This window comes from Carex rostrata, chromosome 12, assembly GCF_964058835.1.
Source record: "Carex rostrata chromosome 12, lpCarRost1.2, whole genome shotgun sequence".
NCBI lineage: Eukaryota > Viridiplantae > Streptophyta > Magnoliopsida > Poales > Cyperaceae > Carex > Carex rostrata.
Window position 1 is genome coordinate 5,429,512 of NC_135929.1, and position 15,161 is coordinate 5,444,672.

At 35.6% G+C, this 15,161-nt stretch overlaps 1 protein-coding gene across 1 annotated transcript; it reads left to right on the plus strand.

The window, feature by feature from the left end:
- Positions 1 to 6,109: 6,109 nt before the first annotated feature.
- LOC144563517 (putative leucine-rich repeat receptor-like protein kinase At2g19210) lies at positions 6,110 to 12,144 on the plus strand. Its single transcript, XM_078313000.1, has 13 exons — positions 6,110 to 6,222; positions 6,389 to 6,938; positions 7,519 to 8,003; positions 8,584 to 8,722; positions 8,849 to 8,920; positions 9,024 to 9,095; positions 9,392 to 9,472; positions 9,566 to 9,744; positions 10,159 to 10,400; positions 10,593 to 10,719; positions 10,832 to 10,891; positions 11,164 to 11,353; positions 11,461 to 12,144. The coding sequence occupies exons 1-13, from the start codon at positions 6,141 to 6,143 to the stop codon at positions 11,912 to 11,914; spliced, it is 2,733 nt and encodes a 910-aa protein (XP_078169126.1). The 5' UTR covers positions 6,110 to 6,140; the 3' UTR covers positions 11,915 to 12,144.
- The last annotated feature ends 3,017 nt before the right edge of the window (positions 12,145 to 15,161 follow it).

A 15,161-nucleotide genomic window follows, 5' to 3' on the forward strand; every position in this document is an offset into this window, starting at 1 on the left:
TCCCTAAAACAAATCAAAATTTTAAAAATGCCCTGACCGCCTGGGCTTCGGGCGGCCCAAAAAAGCCTGTGAGGCGCCGGCCCAAATGGCGGCCCACAACACCAGTGAGGCGCCCCCCCATCTGGCGCCCCATGGTTTTTTTTTTTTTTTTTTTTTATATAGATCTGATAATTTTGATTTGAAGAATTTTGTGAAGAAAAACGGATTAAAATTCATAATAAATCCAGGAATTTAAAATTCAAATACATTACTAAATAATACAGTACCGTCGAGTCCATAGAATAAGGTAACATAAAATTCATACAGCAACAACCAGTTCAAATATCAATTATACAAACCGTTACAGTTAAAACATAAAATACTACAACAACATACAATTGGGGTCTAAGCCTTACGAGACGAGGAGCTTGCTCCCTTTTTTTCCTCAGCCCGACGGACGCACGCAGGACACTCCCACGTAGTGAGACGAGCGTCGTTCAGCAGATCTGCATGCGGGTCCATGCAATTGGGATGAACAGCTTTGCCACATTTATAACAGAAGAACATATCCACCATATCTCCGTTCAGCTCACATAAGCAGCACTGTCCCCATCCAGGTGGAGGGACCCTGTCCACCCAGCCTTCCATCAGCATTTTTCTAATTGATGGATCAAGAGTGCTCAGAAATGCTTCTTTATTTTTGGGTGAAAACAATCTTTCCAAATTCCTCATCGCGTAGGCTTCAGCCGTCCAAAAATTATTAATGAGTGCTCTTTTTGCTTCGCGTTCGGTTTCAGTTCTTCCTCTATTTTTTCCAACTTTGGGTGCCATTATAACTAGGGTTTGAAGTGACAGCAATTGATTAGGAAGGCTAATTATGTGCGTAATTAAATACTAACTGTACAGTAATCAACGGCTAATTAGAAAATAATTAGAAAATATATAAAAAATAATTGAAATAAATATTTTAAAAATAATTAAAAGAAATATTTAAAAAATAATTACCAAAAATATTTAAAGAATAATTTAAAAAATATTTAAATTACTGATACCTCGCATATTTAGCCTATATTTGACTTGATTTCATACCAAATTCATGTTCCAAATTGTCAAAACCATGTGCATTTCATTGATATATTCTTAGAATTTGGTACTGCTGAGAGTTTGTTTGTTTTCTGCAGGATTGGAGCAAAATACACGAAGAAACGGCGTTTTTGGACACCTTGGTACGGCCCTTACCAAACTTGGTACGGCCTGTACCAAACTTAGCCGTTTCAGCCTTCTTCCCACCTTGTACGGCCTGGCCGTACCAAATTGGTACGGGCCGTACATAGGTGCCGCCTGACAGAATTCAAATCTTGGCAGAGGCTATATATAGCGGGGGATCTCTCCATTTTCGGGGATTCCACTTCATTCCAGATTGAGAGCTCAGTGAAAGAGAGAAAGAGAGAAAGAGAGCAAAGGAGCAAGAAGAGAAGATCAAGGAAGAGGAAGAGGCGACAATCGACGGATCTACACCTTCTCCATTCCCGATCTTCAATCTAGTTCTTTCATGACTTTCTCTATCTCTTTTCTTGTATATCTGGACAGATCCATGACTTGTGAGTAGTAGACTTTCGTTTCTAGGGTTTGTAGATGGATTTTCTTGATTTGTGTTGCTTTTCTTGATTTGGATCTTGTATGAACTCTTGTGATTGATTTGATTGTGAATTTGCTTGTCTTGATTGCTTTGTGTTGCTGTGATTGCATGTGGTGTGCCTATAGTGGTAGATCAACCCTAACAAGGTCATGTGACCATTGCCTTCTCTCAACCAAACCAATCCCTTTAGGTAGACTTGATCGAATTGAAGCCGAAATGTTGAATTCTCCTCTAATCGACAGATTAGAGGTTACCTTAGATCTCCAATCAATCAACTAGAGGATCTGGACTAAAACACGAGAGTTGAGGTTTAGAAACCCTAGAAGGTGAAGAATTGAATCCAAAACTTAGATCTTGAACCAACAAACGAGAGTTGAGGTTTAGGAACCTTAGGTATGGTCAATTGAACCTTTATCAAGAGTTTAATACGAGGTACCAGCAAGAAATGCATCAACTCGAACTTGTAAGCTCTGTTCTGGTAAACCAGTACGGCCCTTACAAGAGTGGTGCGGCCTACCCGTACCAAGCCCCATACGGCTTGGTCATACCAGGTTGGTGCGGCCTGGCCGTACCAACTTGGTAAGGGCCGTACCACTAGAGGCAAATCAGAGATGAAGTCTGAAACCCTTGAAACACCTTTTATCCCAAATCAAAACACAGTTTATACCTTTTCTTGCACATTTACTATTCTATATCATTGTGTGATTGCTTGAGTTGATTCCTTAGGAAAATTAAACACCAAAACCCCTTTTTCTCACTTCTAGTCTTTAGCTAAGCTAAGTAAAATTCTAGATAAAGAAACCGTCCCTGTGGATCGATACCCGATTATACTCCTCGATAGGGTTGTGCACTTGCAACCCTAATCGGAAGGTGTAACCGAGGTTTAAAAGGTACGCTCCCAAGCGTACCGAAACTTGTGTTGCGCTTTACGCCGATCAATTACCTGTAGCTGTAGTCGCCCAGAAAATCACCCGAAATCGTCCGAAATCGCCTTGAGCGCTTTCTCCCTTCTTTCTGCCTTTGAGGTGGAAGGTAGACTGATGTTGGAGTGAGAAGAGAGAGAAAAAAAACGAATAAATAGGCATCCCTAGTGGACCGCCCGTGGCCCAGGCGGTCAGGACCCTAGCAAACCGCCCCTGTCACAGGCGGTCTGCTGGGAGTGTGGGTCGCAAATAGTGAAGAAATTGTAATTACTTGAATATAATTTCTTAGTTTGAATGTAATTACTTGAAGTATACTGTTAAGCTTTTAATTATATTGTTGAACTTTAATTGTATTGTTGAACTTTAATTGTATTGTTGAACTTTAATTGTATTGTTGAACTTTAATTGTATTGTTGAACTTTAATTGTATTGTTGAACTGTGTTATAATAATGAAATGCAAAGTGCAAACAACATAATACCAACATGAACATAAAATAAAAAAACGTAATGTCAACATAATACAGCAGTCCCATAGTCAAAATACTACAGTCAGAAATATATCACAATAAACAAAAACTCTACAATCATCATCTTCGTCTCCTTCCTGATAGAGACAACCTAGGAGCCGCTACGCCCTTGCCATGCCTGTGCGGCTGCACGCGCCTCTGCGGACTCACATCTCGGAGTGCATCCTCTCCCAAATCCTCCTCATCGTCCCCCATATCCTCATCCTCGTCCCCCGTATACATGTGCTGCGTACCTGTCCTGGCTGCCCGTGGATCAAATCCAGCAGTTGACTCTGCATTGGCGGGCTGTGTACGCAGCTCCCATGGATCTTGCTCCCAGCTTGCAGAATACGTGGAAGGAGGCGGTGCGCCAAATAATGCAGAGACAAAGCCATCTGCAGTCTGAGATGAACTCCCACCAGCCTCAAAGTCATGCTCCATCTCCACTCCATATCGTGGTCTGTGGGAGCCATACGCCTCTGCATCTGTATCTGCCGGGTCCAGCTCATTTATGCTAAATATGGGATCGACATTCCAACGAGGTGCTCCATCCAGCTCATTTTTGGTAAACAAATGCATGCAATTTACTTACAATAAAAAAAATGAGATATAGATGCAATTTACTTACAATAAAAAAATATATATATCATTTTTAAACAAATATTGATATACTTCAAAATAATTAGTTTTACTTCAAATCTTTTATATTCATATATACATGTTTTTAATAAACTATCACAAAAATAATTTTCAAAAAATAAATATGCATATTTTTAAATCATAAACCCTAAATTGAAGTGTAAACCCTAAATTTGTAAGTAATTCACAATTGACAACCATAAACCCTAAATTTAACTATAAACCCTAAATTTTAAAAAAAAATCACAATTCACAACTACAAACCCTAAATTCAACCATATGTCATTCAAGCAATTTTACCATAAATCATAATCCTAAATTCGAGCAATTGCACCAATTCAAGCAATTCAAGCATCCAATTCAAGCAATCAAGCAATTCAACCATCTAATTCAAGCAATCAAGCAATTCAACCGTCTAATTCAAGCAATCAAGCAATTCAATCATCTAATTCAAGCATCCAATCGAACCAATTCGACCAATTCAATCAATTCAACTAATTACTAACATTTCACCCTAAACATCGAATCAAACAAAACCGAATCACATTACATCATTTAATCACATTTAACCGAAACCCTAAACCCTAATCAAATCGAAAAAAAGAAAACTCACTTGTTTGATCGAGAGAGAAGCGAATCGAGGCACGAGGCAGAGAGGGGTCGGCTCGGAACGGCTTCTTTCTTCTTCTTTCTTCTCTTTTTTTCTCTTTTTTTCCTCTTTTTTTCGGCAGAAACAATGGGGGAGAGAGAGGAGGGGCGACTCAGATGGTGGGGTTATAGTTGGGCAGTGGGGCGCCAGATGGGGGGGCGCCTCACTTGGCTTATGGGGCGCCAGATGGGGGGGCGTCTCACTGGTGTTGTGGGCCGCCATTTGGGCCGGCGCCTCAGAGGCTTTTTTGGGCCGCCCGAAGCCCAGGCGGTCAGGGCATTTTTAAAAAAAAATTGGAAGCAGGGGCATTTTTAAAATTTTGATTTGTTTTAGGGATATTAATAAAAATCGCCGAGTAATATGTTGACAAAGAAACTAAATCCGGGTCGAACAATCAAAGAAAAGGATACACTAAATTTCTATATATCAATTGTTATTTGCCGACTTGGGAGAGTGAGTATCGTCTGAGATATCTCAACTTTTGCGTGACCGACGTGTCCGGTGTCTATTCGGGGGTGATGTAGGGGTCAGTATTATGTGTGCTTTGAGATTCGTGTAGAACGTATTTAAACGGTTAGGATTTCCATAAAGTCAAGCAAAGTTTGAGATATCTCAGAGGATACGAATTCGACTTGGGAAAGGGCAGCTGATCTCTTTAGATTCTCTGGACCAACGCATGTGTGGACCTCTGTGTGTTTTCTTCTGCCAAGGCCTGTTTGGAAGTCGGAATTCTTAAATTCAGTAGGATGGAATAAGAAATCTTCAACATTTTATATACTTCTTATAAGAGAAAAATTACATGTCATTTTTTTTTTTTAAATGCACAAAAGATTTGCTTCCAGGTAATGCTTTGCTTTAATGAGTAAAGCTAGGGTGTGACATGCTCACCAAGAAAGTTTGGTGAGCATAACTCCAAAAGTATATCGGATCCATGTTAAATGTCGAATCCAAACCGTTGAAATCCATGTAATTCATGAGTGATGCATATACATGAAAATTTTTGAATGTTTCGAGTTTATTTACTATACGGTCAAGTGGTCAAAGAAATAATAAAAATTGAATATATAAAATAACTTATAATAAAATGTTCGTTTCTTTGACCACTTGACCGTGTAGCAAATAAACTCGAAACTTTCAAAATTTTGCATGTATAAGCATCACTCATGAAGTACATGGATTTCAACGGTTTGGATTCGACATTTGACATTGATCCGATATACTTTTGGAGTTATGCTCACCAAATTTTCTTGATGAGCATGTCACACATTTGGTGAGCATGTCACACCCTAGCTTTACTCTGCTTTAATCAATAGTTGAAGATTCCAAGTTAATAGAAGCCTTTAATCAGACTGAATGGCCCAAAAAGACAAACAAGGCGCAGTACGCATTTTGGGCCGGGCCTTCCACAATTGCACAGGTCGATAAATAAAGGAAAAAAAATTAATGTATATCCCATAATAGTTGGTCAAAAGAGTTGTCGATACTTGATAAATAAGATACATGGTATCAAAATTAAGTTGTACACAATTGAAAAAAAAATATCTTTACAGCTCATAGTATACATGGTCCAATGACTAGACAATAATGACTGTAGTAAAATCAACTATATATCTCGTATCCCAATGCCTTGATTAAGTGGCGCAGTTGACCCCAACTGAGTCAATTCAGAAAAAAATTAACAACTTACATATTACACCTTCCCTTTTTTTGCTTCTTAATTATGTGTAAGCCAGCTAGCCAAAGAGAGAGAGCTTAGCCGCTGATGCTAAATTTTAGAGAGAGAGAGAGAGGGGTTCCGCAAACAATGATACTCTGGTGGATTTTTTTTCTTAGTTTCTGGGGTAATGGTGGTAACAAATGGGTGCGGGACCAATTTGATAGTAATGGTAATTATTAATATCTAAACTGAAAAGTTAACTATTTGTTAGTTGCTACATTTTCTATGCTTCAATGTTAGCATTGATGTAACAATATATAACTTTATGGGTGCTGATAAACCTCAGCACATTATTTGTTTCTGTAATGATGTACATTTTACTCTTTTATTTACAGGTTTCGTTAGCATTGATTGCGGTTTATCAGCAAATGATAGTTACATAGATAACCCCACAAAGTTATCATACACGTCTGATGCACAGTTTATCGACACAGGGATGAACCGCAACATTTCCAGGGAGTACATTACACCGTCTCTCTCAAGACAATATTTAACTGTCAGAAGCTTCGATTCAGGGACTCGAAATTGCTACTCGTTGAAATCCTTAGTGCCGGAGTTGAAGTATCTAATAAGAGCAACCTTTTTGTATGGAAACTATGATGGATTGAATAAGTTTGCCATTTTTGATCTCCACATTGGAGTCAATTTTTGGAAAACAGTTAACATCTCCAATGCAGGAATTCCCATTATTGCCGAGGTAATTGCAGTGGCACTGGCCAATTATGTTCAAGTTTGCTTGGTGAATACTGGTGGAGGGATCCCATTTATCTCGTCATTGGATTTGAGGCCTTTGAAAGATAGCATTTACCCACTCGCAAACTCGACTCAGTCTCTCTCACTTGTAAAGCGTCTCAATGCAGGACCAACAGAAATCGCCGTAATCAGGCATTTTTTAATTTTATCCTCTTATCATTTTCATGTATATTTTCATTTTTTTTTGGCAATATCCTGTCATGTTTATTTTCATCAGTCCTTTCGTTTAGGTTAATTCATCTTAATGATATAGTAGAATGCATAAATAAATGAATGATAGAAGGAGTGCATTGTAGCATGATGAAGTCAATTGTTTGTAGCCTCAAGAATTCAAAACACATATATTGTATAGTACCTTAATAATTGCTCTGATCAAAATCATGTGATCAACTGAGGTAATCAACCACAATGTTTGGTACAATTTTAGCAAATGATGATTGCACATAATAAATCGTTTTAAAAATTATGATTAATTCTCCCATGGTTGACTTGTTTTCTTTGCAAAACGGTGTAGTAGTTTACCTAGTAATTTAATAAAATGACTTTTAAGAGGTCATGTGATCAATTAAGTTTCATGGCCATGATTACTAAAAACAGATATGAGACTTATGAGATTTTTCAATCCTGTAAGGTATTAACAGAAAAATAAAATAAAATAAAGGATCCCCACTAAAAAAATGTCATTTAAACAAAATGAGATATAATGAAACAGGTATCCAGACGATCAGTACGACCGCATGTGGGAGCCATGGAGCAACGAGCCGTACTGGACTGAGCTAACTACCACCTCCCACATATCAAAGTTAATAATCGACCCGTTTGAAAGCCCCTCTGCTGTCATGCAGACAGCAGTCACGCCGGCCAACTCTTCTGTGCTCAAGTTCGACTGGGGCCCCAACCCATTTTATAAAAACCCCAGTTATTGGTTTGCATTGCACTTTTCTGAAATCCAATTCCTAGATAAGAACCAATCCCGCTGGTTCAACGTTACTGTAGATGGAGAGATGTGGTATGACAAGTCGTACTCGCCGCCTTACCTGCTCACCGATGCACTTTATGGGAGAAGTGCTCTCCAGTTAAAGCAATATAATGTGTCCCTTGTGGCCACAGGAAACTCGACACTGCCACCACTTCTCAATGCATTTGAGTGTTTCATTGTGCTTCCTGTCGCAAATGCACCAACTGATGGCGGAGATGGTGAGATTTTTCTTCTTTTATTTAAACTGTTTGACCAATGAACTTGATGGGTACTCCAGCAAATATTAATATTATATATAATGTATATCCTGTACAATCAGGGGTACCATGAATTCTTCATCAAACCTACCTTACTAAGCATCATAAATGATTTTCATAGCAGTATTCTATTACCAGGACAATAATTACCTCCAACGGTACAATTTCTTGTTGTAATACAACTTCAATAGCTCACAATTGGAAGAAAATGAAATATTAACAAAAGATTTCAGCCAAAAAAAAAGTTATTTTATTGATTCACTTCTTGGGTTTATATAGCTTACATTCTATCTAATAAGTCCATAGACTTCTCTATAATTCCTATTTACCAATAGGACCCTAGCAAAGATACAAATCTCAACATTAACTTGATAAGCTTGATGACCGATTAATGATACTTTTCATGTGAACGATACGTTGGCGTGCATTATATGATGTTTCGAAGTTGCATAACAGCATAAGGATACACATTAGTCATGAGACTTTTGTGGAACTATATACTATGATAGTTCTCATTGTTGTTCTGTTACTGTAACCACAGTAAGTACTATGAATGCAATCAAGGCAAAATATCAGATAAAAAAGAACTGGGCTGGTGATCCATGTGCTCCAAAAAATTACATTTGGGATGGCTTAATCTGTGATTATGCTTCCTTCAGTGCTCCAAGGATCACAACTTTGTGAGTTCTTTTCAAATATATTAACTTGAAAATTGATTAAGAAATTAAGAAGTATATGGTTTTATCTCAGCAATTTTTCTATTTGCCCTTTTTAAGTTTTCAACTTGGAACTCTATACTTCTGTAGGAATTTAGCATCCAGTGGATTGATGGGAGACTTTACACCTTTATTTTCAGAGCTAAAAGCGTTACAGTCCTTGTAAGTTTCATGTTTTGAAATCTGCCCAATTGAATTTTAGTGTGCAAAGCCAAATTTATCTCCTTATTTTAGGAAAAATGCTTTTATGAAATACTATTTCCAGGAATTTGTCTTACAACAACTTGACGGGTCTAATTCCTGGTGTTCTATCTCAACTAGTATCGCTTACACTTCTGTAAGTTAGCCTCTGAGATTCATCTTGTGAACAATTTTACTGTTATCTGAACCCTCTAGTATGTATAAAGTTTATATGTATAAGACCACAATATCCAATTTTAAGTTTTTAACTGTTGAAAAACCATAACAGTGCCTGATTCTAGCAAGGTACAAATATTTCAGACTCCAATGTTAGGTAAACGTACTGTACTGTGTACTGACATAAATATTTCAAAACCTGACCTCATCGGTCTGTTCGGTACCAAATTTTGAAGATCAAATCCTTGTTCATGCTAGCTGGTTATTTTCTTGAAGAGATTTGACAGGAAACCAACTAGAAGGACCAATTCCAGACGCCCTTCTAAAAAAATCACAAGCTGGCTCACTTATACTGAGGTTTGCTCTAGCTACTTGCATCATATCCATACTTTTTGTAATTTAATGAATTGCTAATTAACTAAAGTTTTTTTTTTGCTGGATCTATGGTAGAGTTGAGCATAATGCAAATGTCTGTTATAACGCGACTGACTGCATCTCAAATGAGCGGAAGAAAAACAATGGTTCAACAAGAGTAGTTGCTATTGTTGTGCCAGTATTGGTGGTTCTAATTCTAATTCTGGTAGCGGTAGCTCTTCTCGTTTGTAAATTTAGAAAGCCAAAAGATAAAGGTAAATATAGTAACAAAAAGCACAGCAACTCAATCTGCAATATATTTGCAGTACAAATTCTACCAATTCATAGTTCATACATGATTATCTATTGTGGACTCTATATATCAATGAACCATAAAACCACAACTTAAGAAAAATCAAGATAAAAATCCTTTTGTATTACTAGTGCCACAAGATTTAGGCAGTCCTATAACCTGGAAGCTGATAGTTTCCAAATAAAAATAAAACTAGAAATAAGATTCAATATAAAAAGGACTCAAGGAACATCGACATATTTCCTAAGTGGCTATGCAAGTTGGGTACCATATTGATACAGTAATACATGTTACTAATCTACTCTTAGTGTTTGAAAATTTAATCTCCTATCTGGAATGATACTTATAAATCCATATTATTTTTGAAAAATTTTAGCTACTGGGAAGGTACAATATTCAGATTTCATAAAAGATGGCTTTGGAGATAGTTCGTTTCATCTGGAGAATCGCCAGTTCACATATAAAGAATTAATGACAATTACAAACGAATTTTCACGTATCCTTGGGAAAGGAGGATTTGGAACTGTTTTTCACGGCCTTTTAGAAGATGGGACTGAGGTTGCAGTCAAGATTCAGTCTGAATCATCTCCGCAAGGGACTCGAGATTTTTTGTCAGAGGTAATTTTCAACATTTAATTTAACTATATTCTTGGTAATATTCTGACTTAGATATCTCCAAAAAAAAAAAAAAAACTTAGTTTGCTTCAAATTTTTTTTTCTTACTTGACTATGAGAATTAGGAGCCGCTTTAACAGTTTGTTTAAGCTTAAAAAATTTCAGTTTTTATAATGTTTATGACAAATTTTACAGGCAAAAATTTTGGCAAGAGTTCATCACAAATTCTTGGTATCCATGATAGGCTATTGTAAAGAGGGAAGTTGTGTAGCACTCGTCTACGAGTACATGGCCGGAGGAACCCTACAAGAACATCTCCAAGGTATAAATATGCAACTTAATTTCAATTATATGTTTGTTCTTATCATCATTGAATTGAAGTCCTTTAATTCAAGGAATCTAAAATCCATCATCGTTTTCTTTTTCTTGGACAGGCAATTCTGCGCCTTTATCTTGGAGACAAAGAATACGTATCGCTTTGGAATCTGCAAAAGGTTTAGAAATAAAATTAAGAGTTGAGTCATTGATGAAATCAGCTATGAAATATATAATTAGGCTTTACAATCAGGAGTGGTCTATAATTAATGAATGTCTAGTTATACTCTACACATGAAAGAATCACACATGCAGGACACAATTTTGTGACTTTGCCAAATGGAGATTTGATTAAAAAATGAATTAACCAATAATTAATTAATTTGGGGCTTTAACACATGCTATCTTGACACAGACTTCCATTCTAAGATGATATATCACTGAAATGCAGGACTGGAATATCTACACAAGGGCTGTAACCCACCGCTGATACATAGAGATGTGAAGACAACTAATATTCTCTTGAACGCAAATCTCAAGGCCAAAGTTGCTGATTTTGGTTTGTCGAAGGCCGTCTGTTTGGACACACAAACCCACATAACAACGTGTGTGGTAGGCACACCAGGATATTTGGATCCAGAGTATATATGCACCCATCATTTGAATCTTCCATTTATTGTCATTATAATTTGTTATCATTATGTTATTAATTATTCATTGCCATTTTATGCAACTGAAACATCTACAGGTATTATATGACATGTCAACTAACAGAAAAGAGTGATGTCTACAGCTTCGGAGTGGTGCTTTTAGAGCTAATAACGGGCCAAAGGGTCATAATTCGGGCACCAACAGAAGGAGCTGAGACAACCAACATTGTCTTTTGGGTACGCCATAGGCTCAGGACAGGAAATATCGAAAGCATAGTTGATGCAAGAATGCAAGGAGATTACGATGTGAACTCTGTATGGAAAGTTGCTGATCTAGCACTCAAATGCATTATGCCACATGGATCACAGAGGCCGACTATGCATGAAGTTGTGGCAAAGTTGGAGGAGTGCACAGAATTGGAGGTGACTGGTGAGACTGAGAGTGTTTCTACCAAATACTATTCCTGCCAGAATAGCAGAAATGGTCCTGTTAGGAGTGGGAGTCATTATACCGGAAATAGTAGTAATGGTAATACAAGGAGCAGGGAATAAGTAATACTAGTCGGATTCCAGCTATATTGCGACACTGATGGGAGCTGAGGATATCACAACACTTGTAGTCCCATGACAAGATACACTGTTATATTGTTGAGTTTTTGTTTTTAATATAATTATTGAAATTCAATAAATGTCAGTCTAACAAAAGTTAGATATGAAATGTATAAATACGGACGGAACCATATGTATTATACAAGGAAAAAGGAAGAAGGTGAATAACAATTAGTGGTAACTCAGTTGTCTATTTTAGTAACATTTCATTTTTAAATTAGGTCTGATTTTGCAATTGTAAAAACAAAGGACAAGGTCACAACTCACAAGGAGCACCTCATTAGATAGAGAAACATAAATTGCCCTTTTTCATCAAGTCTCATTTCCAGGAAGAAACAATGTGAGAAGGCCTTAAATGGCCAAATAAATAAGAAAAGCCAGAGAACAAGACAAAACTAATTACATATTTCAACTTGATTATTTCAAATTACGTATGTAATGGATGACTTGCATGCATTCATGTTGTTGTGGAGTAGACGTTGCAATTGTAGAAACAAGGACAAGGAACATTAGATAGGGAAACAGATTGTCCTTTTTCATCATGTCTCATTTTCAGAAAGAAACAAAGAGAGAAGAGTTTTGAAGTCAAATAAAGAAGAGTAACATGTGTCAACTTGATTGTGACAAATTACGTATGTCAACACATCATGTGCATGCATTTCATATTGTTGTTGACTAGACTTAATTGTTTGCTTGTACCGACTACCAAGTAGATTAGCTCTTAGCATGAGAATTTTGAAGAAATCAAATGTTTGGTCAATTCTAGCAATCCTGTAGGACGTTAGAAAATGATGCTTACACTAAAAAAAAAGTATTATTTCAATACCACCGCCTCGTTGAAGAATATTTTATAAGCATATATATATATTTTGCGAAATCATTCATAAAAGTAATGCTAATTAAACACTAAAAATTTGCTTATTGGAAGAAATGAAAGGGAAAGAAGAAAAATACATCATAAACTTAACATGATGTCTATATTAAAAATGCAAAAAATACATCATACTACCTGATTAACCAACATGCAAATTTATTGGTGAGATCTCTGATTTGAAGTAAACAGTTTATTGGTGGGATACTGGGATCTCTACATAATTGTCTCATACTTCAGGCATAATTTCTATGTTGTTACTTCATAATTGGTCCAATATTTGTTGTACAATATTCTTAATATTATGATAAATTTTAAGTTATAGTTTCGATTATTTTGTTGTTGTTGACGTTGTTGTTATGATTTGTACTTGTTTTTATTGGACTTAATTATACTAATTGATATTTCATTTATAATTTGAATTTAAAACCAATCTATTTTAATATCACTTATGGATATTGTTAAATATCTTTTTTTTTTTTATAAAAATATGCCTTTTTGTATGCGAATTTTTTTTCCTCATATAATATCTCCATGTTATAATGCATGGACACGATACTATAGTGACTTTATATATGTTTTGAGATCGATTTTTTTTGTTAGATTTCATTACATACAAAGAAAAGAAAAAAAAGTTAGAAAAATCATTTCTCTATTAACGGATAGCATCCTCTGAATATCTACTATTTAAATCTTTGATGAGAATTTCTCATCAGGTTTAGTATTTTCTGTGAATTTCACTAAGCTGGCCGTGATTGTTTATAACGTCCTATGGACATTATAAACTATCACGTTTTTTCCTAAATGTCAAATTTACGCTATTTCCTTCTCCATTGTTGATATTTATTTTTGTATTTTTCTATTAATAATTTTTTTGGAATTTTGGCCGGTTCCGCAAGCTGTTCAATGAAATGCTCATCAGAGATTCGATTTGTTGGTGCACGCTGATTTCAGGTTTCTCAAATTATGGGTATTATGTAGATTGATGTGTCACAGTGGTTCTAAGCTGAATTGTTTTTGTGATATCTTCTGTTTTAATAGTATGTGCTGGTATGAGCATTTTTGAACTGGTTCAAATGTTTTATGGATTTGTAGTTAAATTGGCTCTTGCTTTTAACTCATTTGTGGAGATTGGACTTGTTGATATGCTATATGTGGTAATCTAAGGGTTAAACAATGGATGGCTGAAAAAAAAGAAAAAAAAGACAAAAGTAGAAAGAAGAGGAAAGTGGGTGACAATAATTTATCAAATATGATGAATAGGCTGCCACAGCATATTCTATTACTATTTTATACGAAAATAGTTGGGGAGTGACTAAGTTAAACAAATTGAAAGTTCAATAGCTAATTAAAATTTAGTGATCTTTGACGAAATTTATCCAAATAATACATTAGTCCCTTTTATTTGTAATGTAACAATGAAAGACATTTGGCCCATTTTATAAGAGGGAATGAGCGCCGTATATATTGAAAAAAAAAATCTACATCAAATAAATATTTATTTTGAAAAAGTGATTAAAAAAAAATGTTTTATTTCGCATATCCTCAATAACATAGTTAATCCTAAGTCCAAAGAAAAAACTGGAAACAATTAATACAAAATATGCAAATATAAACCTATTTAAACTTTACCGCAAATATTGTAACTAGAAAAAAAGAATTATCCAGACCGAATTTGCACTCGGCTAGTTCCAAGGATTGAAAATAAGCCGATCTACTTTCGACTGGGTCGATTGGTTTGACAAAATACGTAAATCTATTTGGTTCAATTCGATCGTGTTTGCTCGAAATTCTATTATCCACGTACAAGCGTCGCGAGGATTTATCTGGTCAATCATTAATAAGCCATTAACAATCAAACTAATTAATGAAGGGAAAATAAATTGGTTAATATAAACAAGTGGCAATAAGATAATAATTTTTGCGAACAAATTGCTCGCGAAGTTCGGCAGAAGACAAGCAATTCAGGTCAAAGTCTTCTCCGACATTTTTATTTTTATCCAATTAAAAAATTATTTTAATAATAATAACCAAGGTTTATCAAAAATTTTAAAAATATCCAACCCGTGGAATTTTAATTCCCACCCGTGGAAAAATTCCACGGACCCTACTTTTTTTTTTTTTTTTTTAAAAAAAAAAAATTTGTATTTATTTTTTATTTTTTGTATTGAAATATTAGAAATATTGGATATATTTCTTTGAAAATAGATGAAATACAATATAATTTGATTTATTAGAAAGACTGCAACAAATAACCCGGATCAATATTTTTCAGGTCGGATTTTTCGCGGCTGTAAGAAAAATTAATATATTTCTTTA

Excerpts from the sequence above, each read along its gene's own strand:
- LOC144563517 (XM_078313000.1), top strand. The coding sequence starts at position 6,141 with ATGATACTCTGGTGGATTTTTTTTCTTAGTTTCTGGGGTAATGGTGGT. Across the intron at positions 8,004-8,583 it reads ACCAACTGATGGCGGAGATG|TAAGTACTATGAATGCAATC; the intron begins GTGAGATTTTTC and ends CTGTAACCACAG. Across the intron at positions 10,401-10,592 it reads CTCGAGATTTTTTGTCAGAG|GCAAAAATTTTGGCAAGAGT; the intron begins GTAATTTTCAAC and ends CAAATTTTACAG.